The 22962-nt window shown below is 24.4% G+C and overlaps 1 protein-coding gene across 2 annotated transcripts in view; it reads right to left on the bottom strand.

Moving 5' to 3' along the window:
• Positions 1–4719: 4719 nt before the first annotated feature.
• The window catches only part of LOC126906821 (cAMP-dependent protein kinase type I regulatory subunit), a 56944-nt gene continuing 38701 nt past the window's right edge, over positions 4720–22962 (bottom strand). For both annotated transcript variants that reach the window (XM_050687698.1, XM_050687699.1), the window contains exons 2-7: positions 14690–14851; positions 12009–12209; positions 11665–11884; positions 8891–9094; positions 7342–7429; positions 4720–5590 (exon numbers count right to left, since the gene is read on the bottom strand). In XM_050687698.1, the coding sequence (XP_050543655.1) occupies positions 5506–5590; positions 7342–7429; positions 8891–9094; positions 11665–11884; positions 12009–12209; positions 14690–14851 (960 nt within the window). In that variant the 3' untranslated portion in view covers positions 4720–5505. The remainder of the gene's footprint in view (positions 5591–7341; positions 7430–8890; positions 9095–11664; positions 11885–12008; positions 12210–14689; positions 14852–22962) is intronic.

The following is a 22962-nucleotide window of genomic DNA, read 5'->3' as shown; positions in this document are numbered from 1 at the left end:
TGAAGTAATTAATACTGATGAACTATTGTTTGATAAAAAAAATTGTTATAAAGGCGCCATTGTCAATAATAAGAATGTTGAAGAAAAACAATATTGCTTATTAATAGAGAGTACACTATTAGTTTTGCATGGATCGTACATCATTTAACAGAAATACGTTGTGACTGTAGTTCGTATAAAGATACAAGAGATTTCCCACATTGTGTGGAATTATTAAAATCAAGTATTGTCATTTCCAAACAACTTATAATACGTTATATCAGTGCAATAAAGTTCCTAATAAATTTGTTAGAAATCAAAACCAACGCATTTATTTTAGAAGACTTACAAAATTTTATTACACTGGTAAACCAAGTAAAAAGTGAAAAAAATGATGAAAAATATATGATGAATATTGATAAAGTATTTAGTTTCAAATACAATGATGAGAGTAATTTGTATGAAATTCTGCAAAGTCAAAAGATTAGTAAATTTGATCTTGATTTTCTCAATTTTTTAAAATTCGAATATACCAAAAAAGAAAAAAAAGAATTTGAAAATTTTACTTACTTTGAATATATAGAACATAACTTAAGAAATTATATTAACAATAAAACTACTGAAGAGTATTTTAATCTAGGCTTTTCATATGATAAAGAAACAAAAACAACTTTTTATGTTCATGATTTGGAAGTTTAAAACAATTTCAATGTTTTTTACCACAAAAAATGGATTTTAAATAAATTTTATTTTATATAATAATAAAATTAGGTATCTGTAAATATTTTATATATTTTTATGTACTTTACATAAAATATTTTAAATAAATTAAAATAATTTAGTCATTCAGTTAACTTTTATTTTTATGGTGTAACACGATTTTTATTTATTGATTTAATTTAATACTCTAATATGAGGATTCATAATAGACACCTTGGGATTAGAGAAATGTATTAACAAATAAAAATGTTATCCAATTATCTTTGTTGAAATTAATTTTTGAACCTCGTCACTTTTAACGTTTTTAAATATAGTTATAACTGTTCGCCATTTTATGTGAATTTATTTAAAAAGTTAATTGGATACCCCTTATCATATTTTTCCTCTTGAATTGTCAACTTAGCAATTAAGGTTAATAATATAACGTGGGTATATTTCATTATTATTTATGGATAGTTAGATTTATTTCATAATAATCGATAAATAAAATTATTTATTTAAAAGTCGTCTAGTATCGTTTTTACATTAATAAATAAAACATCTAAAATGAAGTATCCTTACTAGCCGATTGAAATTTGATTAATACAAGAGTTACAAAATTTTATTAGATTGGTAAGCTAATTAAAAAATTCAAAAAGAAAGTAATAATTTGTATGAAATATTCAAAAATCAAAATATTATTTTTTCTTAGGTGGTCATTCACATTTAACATTGATTGATTTCATTTCTTTTCTTGTAGAAATAAATTTAAAAAGTTAGTTGTATTTTATTTGTCATATTTTTTTTTTGTTCATTTATTAGTTAGCTACTATGATAAATATAAATATATATGTTATAATTCATTCTTATTAAGTGATAAAAGATTTATTTCTTAATTATTCTGTGAATAATTATTATTATTTAATTATTATTAATTAAAGCACTGTGATTATTTTAAAATACGTATGCAATTAAATTTTGATAAAAATAAAAAAAGATTTATCTTATTGAAAATATTAAGTGATGGCTTACTATGTAATTTAAAATAAACCATGTCACAAATTGTTGATGCGTTCTTAGTTTTAAAAATTATTAACACATTGTTCCATTCATTTATAATAAAATTACTTTGTTAAAAAAATAAAGTTATTGGCTTCTATTTTAATCAATACAACATCGAAATTTTAGGATCTTTACTAGTAAATAAGATTTCATTTATACCATAATTTCTATAATTTAGATTAACAAGTAATATTATTAACAAGAATTTTCATGTTTTTATATTATTTGTGCAATTTTGAAATTATTATAATACATTTACTATTATTTGCTGTTCATACAATTTTTCGAATCTATTCACTGAATTTGTTATATTTGTATCATTATTGTATGATTTTTTTTTTTTTTTTTTACAAACGTTAAGTTGGTTAATACCAATTGGATTGGTATGTCCTGGGGTAATTTAAAAGCAGTGGTTTCCCGTCGCCTTCTGCACAGGGAACATGGTGCTTTTTCGCCACCGTAGAAGCGCACGCATGGTCACCCATCCGTTCACCTACGGCGGTAGGCGCGACTCAACACTAGAGTTTTGTCAACAACTAGTGTGACTACCGCACCACACCACGCCCCGTATTGTATGATACTTTGATAATAAAATGTATTGCTTAATTAAACATAGATTTTATATTTTCCTGTCATGCAATTCCATGTTTTTATGAAAAATAATGTATTATTATCACATAATTATTTTCATTCTGAGTATTTAGTACCCAAATTCCACCCTGGGCACGATTTTATTCTGTGCGATCTCTTTGCAGAGTCCGATAGGTTTGTGGTTGTAACTATCGCTTTGAAAATGGCCATGAATGTATCTATAAACGTTTTAAATAACAAAACAATCCATGAAAAGTTTAACACATTCAGACTTCTGTTTGACACGTATTTCAAAAAACAATACAATAATATAAATTATTAGAGTCTCTCATTGTGAATTTTTATTAATAAAGAATATTTATGATAAGAATTATTTTCTCGCTTTTTTAAGATTCCAGAATATGAACAATCGAACAATAATCTTTTATGCAGTGGCGACTCGTGGCTTGGACGACGGGACGATCGCACTATCTCCTAAAATTAATTAAAAGAAGATTATTAATTGTATGTTCTTAATTCTACATTTTTTTAAAAATGCTATTTTTTAAATGGTAAAATAGTTATAATACATTTGTCGTGTGCGAAAATTAAAGTTGTTTGCCTCAGTATAAGCAGGTACGCCTGCACACACGAGCGGTGTATGGACTTTTTTTAGAATTAATACGTGTACGATCGTCATTATTCGTTTGCTGTAATAGTATAATCGCTGTTATTATTATTATTTTCATTTCTATTTTCTACTGCGACCATTAAAATAATAATATGTGTATTGTGCTTCATTTTATTATATTTAATTTGACAACTTTTAGCATCGATGCGAAGCTGAGAATGTATTAATTTTACTATGTGTTTTTTTTTTTAATTTATATTTTTTTTTTGTCTGTTGCCACTTTTTCTCAGCTCTCACTGGACCGATTTCTTTCAATAATACGTCAAAAGATCACAAATCGTATCTAGTTGAAGACATTACCCTTAAAAATTGAAAAATTTTCCCTCGTTTCCCGCAAATGGGTGAAATATCCAAAAAAATTACAAATTTAAAAATCGATAAATTTTGTCATTTTTTTCACTTTTTTTTTTTAACTTCCATAACTATTTCAAAAATCAACAACATAATTTTTTAAATAGTTATGTACAACATAATTTTTTTTTATACTAAAACCTTAAATATTTTAATATTTTGCATTTTTTTTTGAGTTAGAATAAAATTTTCAAATCAAATATAATCAAATTTTATAATACGCTCAATTGAGTAAATCTTTTTAAAAACTTTTTTTTTGTTGGTTTTTTTAGATATATAATCATTAAAATTAATTAAGTTCTAAATATTTCAATAGTAGAATCTTTTTAAATACCAAAAGTTAATTAGAAATGATTATTATGATTTTCATTTAAGTGATCTATTACGATAAAAATGTAAAAAAAATCGAACTTTTCTGATAAATGTACTGTAAATAGTAATTATAAAATTTCCTAATTGCATATTAATCTTAACAATTTCATTTTTTTCTATTTAATAATGCCAATTTCAAACTTGTAAGTTGAGCGAAAAGTTATGGTAATAAATTCATTTTTTTTTTATTAAAACTTTCACTTTAAAGGACAAAAAAAAGTAGATTCAAAATGATTACCTTTAAACATGTTAAAAATCAAAATCAATAATAATTTGAAAACAATTAATTTTAAAAATTATATAATATATAATTAAAAGAATTACTGATCTGGACATAATTAAGGAAATATAAGTTAATGTTGCTTTTGTAATTATCCATCAATTTCTTAGAATTAAACACTATCTACAGATTTGAATGGAAGCGTTTCTTATGATGGTGATTTTATTCACTGTAAGATTAAATCTATACTGGACCCAACTATACAACGTCCCCACTATGCCACGACCCCTCTGTAATGGGTTTTTTTATACCTATAACTAGCGGTATTATATTTAAAGTCACATCCCCACAACCAGCACCCACGAGCCACCACTGCTTTTATGTATTTTTTAAATGGACGTTTTAAGTACAACTTAGCATCAACGCACTTCCAAGCAACCTAACGCGACGTCTTAAACACACGTGGCGTAGAGACTTATACATATCAACTAAAGGGATAAATATAAAAAAAAATATTTAAATTTATATAACTTTAACTAACAAATTCTTTACTTTTATTGTAAAGCAGTTCTAATGTGAACTACTCATTCATCCTATACATTTGATCAAGTACTTTAACAAATTATTTATAGTAGGCATTGTATAGACTGTAAATATACAAATAAAGAGAATATTAAAAAAAAAAAAAGATATTTTTTTAACAACTCAATAAAGTGCTTAATTTATACATTTTTTTTCAAGAGTATGGATTTGATAAAAAAATAAAACAAAAACATAGTAAAATGACAATTATAATACATTAAAATCATGTCTAAACTATAATTAGAAAATTATTTAACCGAATAAAACAATTAAAATATTTTCATTGCCAAACATTTATATGTAATTTATTTAAATGTAAAAGTCAACTGTACGTAATTGTATACAAAAAATAAATATACAAGTATATAAATATAATTATGTATAAATATTAATTTATGTAAAACCATTAACCCTTTAACCGACCTGAAGCTATGTCAGCAAATAAGAGAAAATAGGCACAAAAATTTCAACGCAATACGATAATCAATTATCAATTTTCGACTTGACATTTTCAGTGGCGACAATCTTTAAAAATTGATTATAACATTATCAGTTCAATATGTAACAAAATATACGGGAAGAAAATTTTCATTTTAAACAATAATTTATTAATTATAATAATGAAATTACTACACTTGAGATAATGTATATATAAAAACGGTCGAGACTAACAGCAATTACCTTAAATACCTAACTTAATTTAAAATGACTCAATATGTTACAATGTATTATGAATTTTTAGATTTTTTTTACAATTTTTTACATTTATAATAGTTAATAATATTAATAATAGCACGTTAACAGTAACTTAATATTACATTTTTGAAAAATTTGATTTATATTAAACAACTTTTTAATAGTATGCAACACGGCAATGAAAAACAAATAAAAATAATAATAATTAAATTTAACAAACAATAGTTTTGGCTAAAACAATCGTAATAATTATTATTTGTTTACATAAAACAATCTCAGGTTTCTACACAGACAACGACACAAAGCTGTTATATTGTGTGATATTTCTTTTTAGGATGTCTGCACACGGGCCTAATACTCTTTCAAACCTGCAACAAAAATACACTTTTAATAAAGTAAAAAAATTAACACTCTTAACATTAATTATGCATTAATGTAATAATAATTCAAATAAATATAATTTTTAGCTAATTGATGATTGATAACAATGGATTTTATAATTGTGTAAAAACCAAGATAACATTTGTTAAGACAAATTGGAAGGTTAGGCCATTTCCCCGTAGTTTCTATTTGAAATTTTGTATATAACAATTAAAAAAAAATTATTTTATGTAAACAAATGTTTATTTAATTGCAGTTTTTGTAGTAATGGGTAATAATTAATTTATAATTTTACTTGTAAATATTCTGGAGAGTAATATAATTAAAAATAATGAGATTTCTGATAGAATCATGAAGCTGAAAGATGATATTTTTTAATTTAATAAGATTGTATTTCAACAATTTATATTCATAATTATTTATTATTTGGAATAATTAAAAAAATTTATATTTAGTTTTGAGGGTATTCAGGTAAACAAATCTAAAATAGTGAGTTGCAAAACTTAGAAATTTTGAATTTCAAAAAAATTACATCTTTTAAACTTTATAGTATATAGATGATCTTTAAGAGTAATTTTGTTTTCTTTCAAAATAAAAAAATTGCATTAGAAAGTAGCAAAAAAATTAAAAAAATTGATATCAGCTTAAATTTAATTAAATATAAAATAAAATGAATTATAGTTAAAAAATAATATTAAAAATTAACGTTGCATTTAAAATAATAACTTTTATCGTGAGTGTCGATTTGGTGTAATATTATAGTTGATACCCTATATGAAATAAAATAAAATAAGTATTAAGTTTTAAAATATCTGACAAAAGAAACTATTGAAAAACTGAATTAAAATATGTATATTTTGTACATAATAAAATACTCAATTTATGATTTTATACCAATTGATTATATACTGTTGGTATATAATGTATCGTATACAATATAAACTACTGTATATAATAAGCTATATTTTCGTATTATGCCATAGTTTATACAAAACATATAAATTTAATTTTATCAATTAAATTCATAAATAAAATAAAAATTTTTTCATGATTTTAGTATTAAACTTTCATATGTAAAAATATTTTTTTTTTTAATTTTTACTAAAATGTATATAATAAGAGTAATTTTACAATTATACATAAATTTAACATCACTCCGATTAGGATGAATTCCATTTAATATTATCATTATAATTATATTTATTAAGTAAAAAATTTAAGTAAATAAGTTACAACAATTTTATTTGAAAAAAAAACATCATTGTTATCTGCATTAAAATGTTTTCCATCCATTTTGGTTGCGTTCTAATTAAATGAGAATTTAATTAATTTTGTTATTATACACCTTAAGAAACTCATGATTCATGTTACAATTGAAGTGCTTCTACTTAAATGGCGAAGAAGTTGAAACGTTTCAACTTGATTAAACGTTGAAAGTTATTGTCTTTTTCCTCTTTTTATTATAGTAAATTTTAAGCTATAATTGGATTTAATCATTTTGGTTAAGTTGAACAAATAACTTAACATTAATTGGTATATATAAATATAAGAGCTACATTTTATTAAAACATTTTTTTTTATTTATAAATTATTAATTGAACTTGAATTATCTAAGATAAAAAATTAAAATATTTGTAAAAATTGTTTGATAATGCATCGATATATAAACGGAAAATAGTCCATTGGGGTAATAAAAAGTTCTTTTATGTTAAGCATATTATTAACAATGTGTTATTACCTAGCTCGGTCCAGTTTAACGCACTTCAGAGGTCCATTGGCGATGACGGTAGCAGCACGAGGACGATCCAGTAATAGTGCAATTTCACCTGAAACATCATAAAACAATATTATATAAAACGAAAAATAATTTAGATTTTAGTTTTACTAGGTAGATAAATTTAATATGTTTTTAAATCATATTTAATTTATGAAAAAAATTAGAAATTTCTAATTTTTTTTTACCAAAATAAAATTAACGACGGAATCTATACCAAAGAGGTTGAAGCCGAGCAGAAAGACCAAGATGACATTATGGGAAAGCTCAAATGTTGAAAAGAGTACAGAGGCATCCGATTTTCAAAACTAGAATTTTTATGAGAACATAGTTGTAGTGAAGACGAATTTCGTCGCATTGATAGAAGCCAACAAGACCAATAAAGAGTAGAGAAACCTTTTTTTGAAAACTGAAAGATAGGGTGTCTAAAATCTTTAACCCGATTTTCTAGGGTAACTAGATTATTCGGGCGAGTCAGTTGCTGATTTTCATTAAATTTGGAGTATTGTTCAAATATAAGAAGTGTAAGGACTTTAATTAAAATAATATGACTGAAATTAGAATGAAAATTGTACAGATACATACAGCTGATATAAAAAAGGTCTAATGAGGAACTGACTTGTTATTGGTAACTAAATTAAGTAGATAAAGCTCAAATGCACACCGGTTGGACGGGGTTAAAATAGACCAAAAGGAACTTGTAGTAGAGCAGCAGCTACTATAATATTGGATGTGGGTGTAGAAGACCTAAAATAGTAGATACAGTTACCCATCAAACAGTAGCCAGCAGATATGGGAACTGTATGATTGGTGGCTATACTGTGATACGGAAGTAAACAGTAAATCACCGTATAAATCATCCCAAGAAATAGCAATAACAAGACATCTTCTTAAATAAAATATATTCCAGAGATAAAAAAGTCTACATTCAGGCTCCAGGTTAGGGCTAATGTAGAAGAAATAAGTGTTAAAAATTGTTACAAATTAATCTTAGGATTAATTTTTACGAATTGATAATAATACGTAAATTTGAGCGGAAAATTCCTTTTTCGTTCCTTTTTTGTTAAAAAATATTTAAAAACTTGCTACTATTATTATATAACTATTATAACTATAGTTTAAATTAAAGTATAGGGTATGTTTTAATAATACATTGCAAAGACGTAATTTTGAAAACATTTTCGGGGGATTTAACTTAATTTCTCCCCTTAAAATTTATTTTTATTAACATTTTATTTTTATAATTTTTTTTTTTTTGGTGGGAGGTGTTGATATAAAATAAGAATCTACGCTTCTCTGGACCCCAAATTGCGTCTATGATCCTGTAAATTTTTTCACAGGATCAATTTTTAATTGTTTAATATTATCTTCAACTTGAATAGTGTCATTAAGATATACACACCACCAAAAAATTAAACGTTACTATAGCTGTTAACACTTTTAAACCGATTCCTCAACGTAAACCCATTATTTTCAGAGCCTTGTTTAATTACTAGTATATAAATGTACATACCAAAGTAATCAGATGGCGCCAGCCGGCCTACTTCTATCATAGTTTCGCCTTCTACTCTTTGTTGTAAGACTAGTGCCGTTCCTTCGACGATTATATAAAAATCGTCTCCCTGTTCGCCTTGCCTGACAATAGTTTCGCCATCGTCAAAAGAGACGGGTTCTAAAGCATCGGCTACGGTCAGTCTCTCCCATTTATCAAGACTCTCTGTAAGTAATTTAGATAATACATTAATAATTATTAATAAATAGAAACTAAAAAATAACGCACACCAATTAAATGATAATCATATTTTTAAATTTAGTAATCGAACCAAATGTCATGCGAGCTAAAATGGATCAATATATAAAAACCCAGTTAATGTAATATTTTGAGTTTAATTGTAAACAATTATCTTTTCACAAGGTTACTGAACACTATTATTTAATAGTTTAGCTAACGTAAACACAGAATCTTAGTCAAATACAGTTGTGAGTAATAAACTGTTTAATAATTCAGCAGATGCTGAATGGAAAAGATGCTATATTAGGTTTTTCGTGTAACCTGAAACAAAAATCTCTTGTTACTTACGTTTATTAAATAAGAGATCAAAATCGTTAACGCAATCTAACAATATAACGAGTATAGAATTATTTAACGAATTCGTCGATAATAGATAACATTTTCTAGAAATTATTCATAATTTTAAATGACAAGTAAACAAAAATTTGTTAAAAATTTATTAGGTTTAAATAAGAAGAGTTACTGTTCAAACTTTTATATATTAAAATGTTATAACAATTAGTTATTACGTTATTTCTTTGGTCTATTTTAATTATTATTGTAATTATTGGTTATGTAAACATTTTAAATGTGACCAAAGATTGGTATAGCCCTAGTTTGTTATCGAATTGAGAAAATGTGTCCATGGTTATTGTACAAAGACTAAAGTATATTGTTGTTTATAGTTAAACCATGCAAATGAAATTAAAAAACAAACATAATTTTGGTTTAAATTGTACCCCACTAATACGTTCAATTTGATTTCTGATAGTAAACGTTTTTAACGCTCACTAAAAATGAATATAATTAATGTCACACTCAAGCTGAATAGTTTAACATGATAATTAACCCACGTTCGAACAGCATTTCCAGGAATACTTAATCACGGAGTATAATACATTGTTTTCTTAGAACTGTCAATCGTTTGTTAAATTTTTAACAAAAATGGTTTTTCTATAATTATGTTTAGACATGTAATGACTGTTATTGCACTTCAAAAATATTACAATATTTTTTTTTCAGGTACCGTTTAAAATAATGTATTTAAAGAATTACTCTCGTGTTAATAAATAAAGTTACATTTATGCTAACCTTATTTCATTGTTAGATAAAATAAAATTAAGTACGACAAATTTAAAACGACGTCATCTAGCTTCATTATTTTATTACCAAACAAAGAAACAATTAATAGCTAAAATTATACAAGTATTTTTTTTTCTGATAAAATGAGAGTTTAATTATTTAAAAAATAGATAAAATAAAATAGTAATAAATAAAATATTTTATTTTATATATTGATTTTTTTTAAATAACTAATAATATTTCAAGATTAAATTTTTTTGTAATTGTTATTAAATCATTATATAATTTTATAGTCAAGTTTATTTCTGAGTAAACTTAGATATTTTTGTGAAGAATAATTTCGAATACTAATTAATTTTGTTTTAAATTTAAAACCCTATAGTAAAAAATGTTTTTTAGAAATGTAATATGATAACAATATTTTAATATGTAGAGTTAATTTCAATTAGGCGTTGTTTAGTCAGTTTTAATTTTCGTTTATTTGTAACGATTCGGTCCGGTCCCAAAGTTTATTTTATTTAATATTTCCGCTTGTTTCTTTTAATTTTTATTTGAACCGGTTCGATTTGGTTTGGTCAAAATTTTAATCTTACAGTCCGGGTTAATTAGGACCATTTAAAATTTTTATATGATTCGGCCCGATATAATCTTTATTTCACATAATAGTTAGATAAGGTCTTTTTAATTTTTCAGAATGTTTCGGTGTGGTTCATGAAAATTTGAATCATGCAAACCTCTACTTCCAATACAATTAAATGTCCCAATATTTAATTTAACTGTTTATTAAATAATCCTTATACAAAATTAAACATTCAAATACCGAACGAAGCATAAAATACAAAAAAATATATAGAGTTAGGCTTATTGTAATTCAACTACACAAAACCTAATATACGAATTAACTAGAATAATAAGAATTATGTTCTAGCCATCTGAACAAAATATTTAGACTTACGTATTTGAAACAACTTGCAGATAACTAGAAAATTTAATAACATTTGAAAATGTGATTTATAAAAATATAGAAAATCACATTTAAAAATTCCAGAACATATTGTGTTTTCGAAAGAATTATTTTGACTGGATTAATTAATTTTAAAAATATAACTTACAATTTTCTAACTTAATTTAATAGTATTTCAATATAATTGCACAAAATATTATTTATGTTGAAATGATTTTGTAAATGAATTTAATTAATATTTTGTATATTATTAAAAGAGCTTTATGGTCAAAATTACGCGGTACTGACCGCGATAAATGATAATCCGTTAATCTCTATTTGATTAACTTGCATTTGATTTATAACAGAGACGTTATTTGGGTTACAAGAGAGTTAATGATCAGGGGTGTTTGTATTAACATTCATTATACGTGACTTAACTCGAACATAAATTATAGGCAACCAAATATACACTAGTGTTACTCTTTACCTAGTATAGAGACGCGTGACAAGAATTCCTCATACATTTTTCTCTTTCTGATAGTCGATCCCATGAGTATCCTCCTGTAACTGTCTCGATCTAAGCCCCAGAGCTTTACGTCAGTTTTAGCACGTACTGTTGCAGCACGAGGCGTCCCGTGGATAAGAGCAAGTTCGCCAAAACTACCGCCTTCGCCAATAACTGTCACCAGTTCAGAGTTGACATACACCTATGAAATAATTTCTATAGTTATTATTTACAATAATTTTTTCAATGAGCTACAAACACAAAACTATAGCGATTGTGAAATGTAATTTTGATCGCTAATTATTTTATATTCTAAATTATCAAACCTCTACTTCGCCAACGTCAATTACATAGAAGTTATCACCCTGGTCACCTTGTTGTATAATCGATTCACCCTGTAGGAACGTGACTGGGAACATGGCATCGAATATGTCCGATCGTTCATTTTCGTCTAGGTGAGAAAACAAAATGTTTTTGGCTATCGCTTTTGATAAGGCAGCCATCGTTTTGTAATCTTTGGGTACCACCTGAAATGAAAATTTATTAATACAACTAGTGATCTAAATTAATGCAATTAAAATTTAAAAAATACTGTTTACCGTTTGTACGAAGTATTAAATTATTTGAACGGAAATTTATTTCAAATTAGTAAATTAAAACAGTAAATTTTAATTTTAGATATTAAATACATATTAATTTTTAAAAAGCTAAAAATAATCTAGACACTTTTTTAAGCTTTTCCCTACAATTCAACATAACGAATGCTTTTAAATTTTAATGATAACACCGTAATAAATTTATCATGAAACAAAAACAAAATCGATATTTTATCACCAATATTTTGAGGTATAAAATATCTTAACATTCACAATTATATATTGTGTTTTATTCAAATGACCAACTATTGTTACATAAAGACTTGGAGTCTATAGATATTGTGTAGAATTTGAATTTATAATTGCACGTGAGGCCCTTTTAGATTATGACTGACGTTATTAACATTAAGTTTTAAAGAACGATCGTGTGTGAAACTAGGAGAGAGGTTGTCTAGAGCTTTATGATATTCAAGTACGTAATACACATGAAATTAAATCTACTGAATAGAGTCACGAGTAAGATTTTTGGCAACCTTTCATCAATCATTGATCACGTACGTGATAGTAATTTTTATCGTGAGTGTTCCGAACTCGTTCAAGATGAAAAACAAATAATAATAATTCCGAGGGTCGACTAAAGAAAAAAATACAATAATAAAAGGTAGACTTCCGTTCTTTAAGCTTATTAAGTAACATTTCAGAAGAGAAAAATAAAGGCCAAGATAAAATACAAGTTTATTGAAGATAAAGTAAAACTACGGGCGTCTGTTAAATTTCGATTTCACCATCAAAATCAATCGAAAAACTTTCGAAAAAACATTACTCAATTAAATATTAGAACGTTTTTGCTGTTTTATCCTTCTTTTGGTAATTAAAATTAGACATTCTCGACTGTGTTAGGTTTATTATAAAAGTTCGTTAAGCCGCAATGTCTTGGTACCCGTCAACAAGAACAATAATAGACTTCATGTTGTAGAGACGGATAGGATCAAAAACGAGTTAATTAAAGTCGCTTTAACGTACAATGTATAATATATACCCATTTCTAACGGCACTATTTAAATTAAGAAAATCTCAATGACATAATATTCCTTTGATACTTTTAGCCGACATTAAATTATACAATGTACATAACAAATACCATCAACAATAACGTTGGACCTTTCATAATGAGCATTGCAACTTATGATTTTAAGTGTAAATTATGTGCGAACAAAACCAAGACATTTAGTTTCTATAGTTATAGTTTTGACTGGTGCTGGAAGTTTTAATTAATCGAATAAGTTTCAAGTTAGATGAAAGACGTTTACTATTACCTACTTTATGTTTTGATACAATTATAATTTTTTCATATATTCAGGATTAGTCATTTCTTATACAAAAAAACAATTTGTTATAACTATCAAGGTGTACTGAGCTAATATAGTATCCAAAGCATGAACGAATAAATATTCAGACTGGCTTCTTTTAATACTTCAATAAGACGTATTATTGAAGAATTGCAGATATTTTAAAACTATTTATAAAAATGCTTCTTTATATAAAATCCAACTGGATTTTTTACAAAGATTAGGCTCAAATTTTTAAAAATATTAGTCGAGTACACAAACTTTCAATCGACATATCTTTGAGTTGAAAAATTGAAATTTTTCATATATTGATATCAGCGACGGGAATATAAAAATAGATCCTTTCATAAAGATTTATTTCTTTTAAAAATGGATTTAAATGAAAATAAATTGTGTTTAATAGTTAGGAATGAAGTATTTTTTATCTGATTTCAAATCAATAAGTAGTTTTAATATTTTTCTTTTCCAAACTACTGTAAATTGATTTTGGTTTTTTCTCATCTTCGAAAAAGTTAAGCATAAAGTTCTTGTTTCATGAATATGATTTTTTTTTCATTTAAATGTCCAAGAAACCGTAAGATGTCAATACAACTTTGATTTCCAATAAAAGTTACTTTTATTATAATTTACTTTTCGTTTCTTTAAATAAAAAAACAAACACAGAGGGGTCGTGCCATGAGACAAATATAAATGATATCTGACAGTAATTATCATCACTAACAAAAAAATCGTTTCGATGTGAATCTATTATATTTCACAATAATTTGTATATTTGTAATTATTTCAAGGAAATAATTTATTTGTGTAGGTGGTGTCTTTCAAACTCTTTCCGTACTTAGGTTTTTCATTGAATTTCCATAAAAATTATACTAAAAGAAAGCTTAATGTCCCTAGTTTACTGCATCAAAGTTTCATTTGGACCATTGTATTTCTGAGAGTTATAACAAAACGAAAAATATTGACAAACTTTAATAAAAAGCACTAGATCTTTCATACATTTTCTTAATTAACTTAATAAATATTGATATTGGCTAATGAAAAAAAAATCCAATGAAATCTTACTTTTTTAACATAGCTAGTGGCTTCTTCTTCTGATACGTGTTCAGCAGAAATGCCACCTCTGCGCCTAATGGATTGTTGGCTATGACTCGCAGGGCCAGGAGGAGCTGTATGATAAAACTCATCTGTTTCACCATGCTGAATGTCACCTCCTTGCTCTTGTTCCTGAAATAAAAAATTATACAAAACGATTAATATTTGTAAATATAAATAACGGAAAGAGCAGTTTTTTACTTTATTATTTTAATTATGCTACAGCACATACAATTACATCGAAAATCGTAGTGCAATAATCACACATAATAAATTTGATAAAATTTAAGGAGCAGTATTTTAATTCCGAGGCAATATTTAGATTTAGTTTAGATCTAATCTTTGCTAAATTTTTGCAATAGGTAAAATTTAAATAAATAACATTAATAAATCAGATTTGTTGTGCACTGATGTCTCTTTTTATTTTCATTGCTATTGTTTTAATATAAATAACACATAATCTAATATTAGTAGGTCTTAGCAATCAATTAATGAGCGAAATACTAATCAATAAATATGTACAATTATAATATAAACTTTGAACTGATGCTTCTATAAACATTGAACCAATGGAAGTTTTGCAATCCGTTAGTCGTCAACTCGACAAATATTACGGACGCCTTTTAAAAAATATATACAACAGTTTTACACAGTTGAAACCTATCACACAATCTACTATGTTCCCCCAATATACATTTTATAAAAATTAAGTCAAAGCTCATTATATAAACAAATGCTATCAGGATGTAAATAAAACATAATTAAGTAACCGGATAACTTTTCAGTATCTCTTTATTTAAATTCTGAAAATATGTAATTCATAGGACGACAATGTTACAGAGTTCATATTTGAAATATAAAAATACGGATAGGCATATAAACTAAGGAGTATTAGGAATTTCATAGATAATTCAAAAATAACATACAATTTATATTACTGCAACCATAGAAAAAAGAACTTAAAATCTATAATGACTGACACCAAAAATTGACATGAGTAAGAGAACATTCAGAGTTGAAGCAAATAGTATAAAAGTAGTATTAAATAGTTATTCGAGTAAATGACATAAGAAATGCAATAACCAAACCATAGACCAAATGGGTCACCCAACTAAAATTATATGGACCGTTGGAATGCGATGTTAAATGCGTACATATCACACCAAAGAGATCTCTGTACAATATCTGAACGAGGCCATAAATAATAATTGACATTTTTTATTGGATATTTGTAAAATTAAATTTTTTTAAAGGTAAAATGCAATAAAATATAATTACAATTATAAATGTGATGTACAATTATAAACAAATATTTAATAGGTAATTGAAATTAAACACTAATTAAAACAAAAAAAAATTTATTTTCTAAAATACAAATGGTTTATAAAAGTTTCATAAAAATTCTATAATTTTTAAAAATAATATAAAATTAAATATTAAAAAATAAAATAATGCACTGTTAAATAGAAGTTTAAAACATGTTTGTTATATAATGAAAATTTTAATTTAATACTTCGTGACAATTTTCGTTATTTTTTATATCATCATAAGTTTTTTTTTATTTTACCTGTATTAAAGAACTATTCACAATAACTGAATTCTGCAGTGAACAAAGTAAAACTTATACAAATGGTATTTCTAAATCACTTAAAAATTCAATATTTAAAGTTTGAAATCTTACGAAATTATTTTAGAAACTAAATGAAACTTCAACAGAAGCTTTTAATAATTAAAAAAGAAGAAGTATCGAGTACACAACGAATTTCAAAGAAACCGTTTTTGTAATTAAACTATAACGTATACTTAAATACACTTTAAGTAAGTGAGCATGCGATAATCAAATAATGTAAAATTTTATTGTAAATAGATAAACAATAAAAACACCAATTTTATGTAATTTTTCTTAAATAGAATAAATAAATGATCAGTTTTACATCCTTTTATTTCTTGAACTTAACATGCTACAGAAGGTGATGGCTCTCTTTCACATGTTAAATGGTTCTTGGCTAAGCCAATTATGGACGACTTACACTAGACACCACACACCACTAATGAAAAAATCACAAAAAAATTTTCTTAGCAGTCTGGGGATCGAATATATTAGTATCATATTATTTTAAGTAAATTTTACTCAAATTTCAAAAAAATTAATGATAATAAAATAATAGTTTTTTACATTCTGATATAAATTAAAACGAAGCAGTCTTAATAAAATGAACAAGCATTTCTTATCAGATTTTATTACCCCGAATATAAATTTGGCCTTACAATACTGTAAATACATTCAAAATTAAGTTGGATTTTGTAATGTTTACTTATTTTTTCCTTATCTTAAAATTAGTATAAAAGAAGTGCCAAATAAAATTGTTTTATTTGTACTTTGGCCATAAAACTTGATGCAAAAAAAAAGAGATAAAAAAAATAAACTCAAAGTATACATTAAGTTTATTTGCATCGCCTTTAGGTAATGCAAATAGCAAAGAGAAGTTGACAATCCACAATCAGACATACTGAAAATGTTTTTTGGGAGTCTTGAAACTAATTACAATTTTAGCGTAAAATTTAAAAAAACTGTAATATTATTTTTGATTACAAACGGCCTAGTATTACTATACTTGTTCCTGTATATCGAGCTAGTATAGTAATAGTAATAAATCATCAAAATATAAATAACAAGTATAATATTTACATAATTTGGAAAAATCAAGAAATTCTTTTGGTTCACTTAGCATACGACTTATAACGTCTGATTCGAAGATTGATGAACTAAGCGTGCACAGGTGATTTATCTAGGGTACACAAATTAAATAGAAAATTCTCGTTCACACAATAGAAATTTTGAAAAACTATTTCTATTTACTAGTATTTAGTAAGTATATTTACTACTATTGCATTTTATTCTCAAGTATTGATTTTATACTTAAAAGCAGAGATAGTTCGGATATTACAATAACTAACCAATTTACTGTTTAATAACAATGTAAATTCAATAAACTTATCTGAAGTCCTTTGTAAAATACATAAAACAATAAATATTACAAAAAACTATAATTGAATAATTTTATTTTGAAAATATTTGCATACAGTTTACATTTGTGTTTCTAAAATAAAGAAATTAATAATATTATGGTAAAAACTCATTGAAAACAAGTTGTGATCTATAGATTTTCAATGAACCACTATAATATATGAAATTTTGTATATAATAAAATAAAAATAATAATATATAGTGATTTCCATAAGAGTTGTGTCACAGATTAATTTCCTTAGTTTTTACAAGAGAATGAATTTTATTTTTAACGTTCGTCAAACTGAAGTAAGTAAATTTTATAATGTTTTTAATGAATTAGGTAAAAAATGCAAGATTATATTATTACAAGAGTTTAGAAAATTTACAACTAATTGGTAAATGTACACTGACTGGATACTTATATTATTCAATATTATACAATATTATTTATGGATTAATTGAAAAAAGATATAATTTCCACATTTTCGTCTGAATACACATACAAATTAGTTCATTTTATACATTTTTATCTCATATAAAAAAAAAAATAGAAATCATATTATATGAGAAAGTATAATTGAACAGTACTAGACATTGTTTCATTGAAAAATTGGCAATTTAGATATCATTATTGGTTGAATAATTGCTTGCCAATTTTTATAAGTCAAAAAATATATAATTAACTTTTATAGGTATCAAATATTTTATAATATCAATTAGTTTACGAGAAACTCACTGAAACAGTAATTTTAAAAGTATATAGATTTTGTTTTAAATTACTATTGTAGTAAACACAATTTTAACCTGATGAGAATAACTATTTATTCATTTTGAACAAAATGAATAATGTTTAACTCGTTCTATATTTTTCATAAAAATAACTGTTTATACACTCATTTTGTAAGTTAAAAAATAAAAATAAACAAAACGTGGTGTTGAAAATAAAACATAAAATGTAATTTACCGTAATTCAAAAGTTTTACACGCAATTTACGTACAAGTTTAATGGCATCAAATATTCATATTTTTAATACTACTTAAAGTATACACTAGAGTAATTTAAATAGTTTGAATATAGTTTTCTATTATTAATTAAATTAAACATTTTTGAGTAAATAAAAAACTAACAATTCTCTTTTTTTAACGAATATAAGTACTCGTATTTTAAAACACTTCCCTTTCACGTGGAATATTTTTACTAATTTATTTTCATTTTATATTAAAATTAATTATAAATAACAGAACGAACAACTAATATAAACATGATTTAAATTTACGTAGACTTAATAAATTTTCTAAAATTTTATAAACAATAAAATAGATGTTAATGAATTTAACGACGAAGAAAATGCACAAAATATTATGATATCAATAATGTTCATTTTTTGAAAATCAGTATTAATACTGTGAAAAATTTAAAGAGAATTCAGTTAACTAAACGGATTATATATTTATTACTTAAACCATAAATTAATTATTGAAAAAAATTCTCATATAATATTAATTAAAATGTCATAACGAATTAAATATATACATTATATACATTTATATTTATATTTTATTTCATTAGTATACATTATATAAAACATAAGTAACTATAATAATAAATCCTTATGTGTTATTATGTATATATCGTTAAAAGGGTTTCTTTTATGAATACAGCACAAAATATTAATGTGGATGATGCATCAATTTTTTATTACGTAGTTACTGTAAATATATTTTTATTTAAATTTGGTTAATTTAATAAATTAATAAGTTCATTAAGTATTATATTTGGTAGTGTTTTGGCTAAAGACATTATATAGCAAGGAAATAAATTATTCATACAATATGAAATACCTGGAAGCATCTTTTTTGACGTATCATAAGTCGAATTATTTGAAAAAAAAACATTTTTCTATGTGACAGATTTAATAATTTCCTTAGAGTATTAATGTAAATTTCAGATGTGCCAATCATTCAGTCTTGGTGATATTTAGGATAACACAAGTAAAAAAATTGTATAGAAAAAAAAAGATTTCAATAAAACTGTAAGAGTTTTGAGTAACAAGAAATATCAGTATAAGTAATGGTAATGCAGTTAGGGAAATGTAGAGCAAAACAGACATTCTTAAGGGTTGAATAGTCATAAATTAATTCTTATTAGAGAGTTAAAGAGATAAAATCAACACCATTTAATCATAGATTAGTTACAAGTAGTTTTATCAACCAAAATTTTGTTTTTAAGTATTGCATATAAATAAATTATGACTTTTTAACTATGGAAAATTTTTCATTCTGCTCCATAATAAAGAAATTTAATTAAAATATACCACAAAATTATCATCTTTTATTTAAATTATTCAATGTAATAAAATTTCTTGTTCTAAAAAGTATTAAAAACAAATAATATTAAAATACTTGTAGTAAGCATGAATTTAATAAAATAAAATTATAATTTAGTTAAACATCATACAAATTCTTTTTTACATATAATAATTAAACAAAATATTTTGCTCAAACAACCAATGTCTTATGACTGTTAAGGTAATAAAAAAAATATTATTGTTTTTAATATTTCTTTTTAATGAGTTTGCTGTTTCAATAGAACTCCAACAATATTTTTTAAAAAATTTTGGGCTTATTTTCAATTTATTATTGCTATCGTATTGAGTAACTTAATATCTTATCTTTTTCTTCGGATGATAAAATTGAGTAAGGTTTTTATGTTTCGTTTCTTGTTTTAAAGAATATTGTGTTAACAACTTTTTTAATTTTATTTGTGACAGATGAATTATTTTTTATTTCTTTCGTACGAAGTATCTGCAATAACCATTGTTTTACTTTTCCTTTCATTTTGGGTCCGAGACTTCTTCAATAGTTTTAGATTCATCATGAGGCACGTAAGAGTTAATATAATTTGAATATCAACCAATAATATATTTGTAGTCTTAGATGATTTAAATTAGTCACCATAAAAAGTTATTAGGTTATAGGGGCTGCTAACACTAGTTGTTTAGAACCATTAACTATAGCTACTAATTGATATGCTAGATTAAAAAATTCACCTACCTGATTTATTGTTACAATTTTACCACTATGTTTTTAACTTTTAACTTTTTTTCATAATAAACACTTAATGGAAACATAAAAGATGAAGCCATAAAATTAAAAGATATGTATGATTATCTTTTGCTCGGGTAAATCACAGTAGTTATTCTAGTTTCACCGCTGTTATAAATCCAGCTAACCCAGTATATCAAAACAATTATTAATATTGGAACAATTGAAAGTATTTTCTTATAGCAAAAATAATTTTATAATTTTATTTTGCTTCGACTATCATTTTTAAAATAAGATTTAATTGTTTGAATTTACATGAACAAAATTATTAACTGAATGAAGTTCTTTAAAAAAATTACACTTATATTGAAACACTAAAATTTCGATTTGAAATATTATTTGAAAATAGAAAATAGATATTTGCAATAGCATAAAATATAATTAAAGTTAAAATTTAATTTTAGCATATTATAGATATTTACCATTTCACAGTAAATATAATTTTTTATTAAAGAACATACATATAATCAAACATATCTAATACATTTTTACTTAATAACTACAATTTGTTATTTTTTTAGGCACAATTTTCATTTTTCCCTAGATTCACCTAATTTGAAATAAATATACTGAACTATTAATATAAAGTTAAAATTATATGCTTTTAGTATGAATATTCAATATTCAATGAACTATACAAACAGATTAACGTAAATTAATTCAATATATTTTGATTATTAAAATTCAGTATAAAAAATTAAACTTAGTAAAATTAAATAACTTGTCATTTTCATGTTTAAACTAGAAAACGGTAGCACAGTGGGGTCGAGGCACAGTGTGGACGAGGCATAGTAGGAAAAGTGTAGATGATATCTGACAGTTATTAAAAACATTATTAAAGAAACACTTCAATGTAAATCTGTAGATAGTGTTAAAATTAAGAAGTGTATGGATTATTCCAAAAGCAAAATTATCTCCTAATTTTTGTTCTACTTCGACTATCATATGCACATAGCCGGGACAATTTTTTTTTATTTATAGTACGTAACATAAGCTTTAATTTGACATATGTTTTAAGAACACAATATTTCTAAAACATTTTTATAACTTAAGTTGAAAAAGTTGAGTTTTGTAAAAAAATTACTATTTTGAACCTCTGTGGGCAGTTGGTTAAGGGTCAGATTTTCAAAAATATTATATCAAATAAAAGGGAATTACTTAAGATTACAATATAAAAAAATTATATTTGTTCATTTTTCAATAAGTTATGAAAGTTTTTAGAAAAAGAAGTTAAAAAAATGTCGAAATTTGACAATTTTAAAAATCGTGATTTTTTGGGGGATTTACACCATTTACGGAGAACAAGAGGAAAATTTTTAATGTTTGAGGTTAATGTTTTCAACTAGATACGGTTTTAATCTTTTGACGTATCGTTGAGAAAAATCGGTTCAGTAAAATCTGAAAAAGTAGTAACAGACACAAAAAAAATATAAAAAAATAAATAAACACATCATGGTAAAATTAATACCTTCTCAACTTCGCATCAATATATGTATTATTGACAACATATTTGAATAAAATAAAGCTTTTCAAAGACAATTAAAAATATTAAATAATATATGAGCTAAATTTTTTTAATAAACAATAAATATAAATTTTGAGAAACAGTTAAGGTTAAGCATTTACTGTAGTAAATGATTTATTGAAAAAAAATCATGGCAATATTTTTTAATGAGAAATAAGCGCATCATATACAAGGCATTTTATAAAAAAATTCTTCATCAAAAACAATGTCATTCTTTAATAAATTATTCACCACAACGCCAAAATTTTAATTAAAGAATATTTATAATTATGTAATTTCATGAACCAAGTAAAAATGAAAAGTTCTCGAGGGAATTAATATAATATTTTTGAAACGATAAAATACTGTAATATAAATGATACTTGATGATTAATACTAAGAAAAAAATATTTTACAGTACTAAATAATTAAATAAGATCTTTTATAAGGTTTTTTATAGGAACTAGATAATTAATTTGAAACAACACTAAGTTAAAAAGTAAAAGTAAAAATAATTATGGTGAAAATACCATATTACATTAGTATGATTCTTTCAAAATGAACGTTAAATTAAAATACAAATCGTTTAAATTTGACATAAAATGTTGAAAGTTTGTATAAAAA

Source organism: Daktulosphaira vitifoliae, unplaced genomic scaffold (assembly GCF_025091365.1).
Source record: "Daktulosphaira vitifoliae isolate Bord-2020 unplaced genomic scaffold, ASM2509136v1 Scaffold_5, whole genome shotgun sequence".
NCBI lineage: Eukaryota > Metazoa > Arthropoda > Insecta > Hemiptera > Phylloxeridae > Daktulosphaira > Daktulosphaira vitifoliae.
This window is presented reverse-complemented; position numbering and strand designations above follow the sequence as displayed.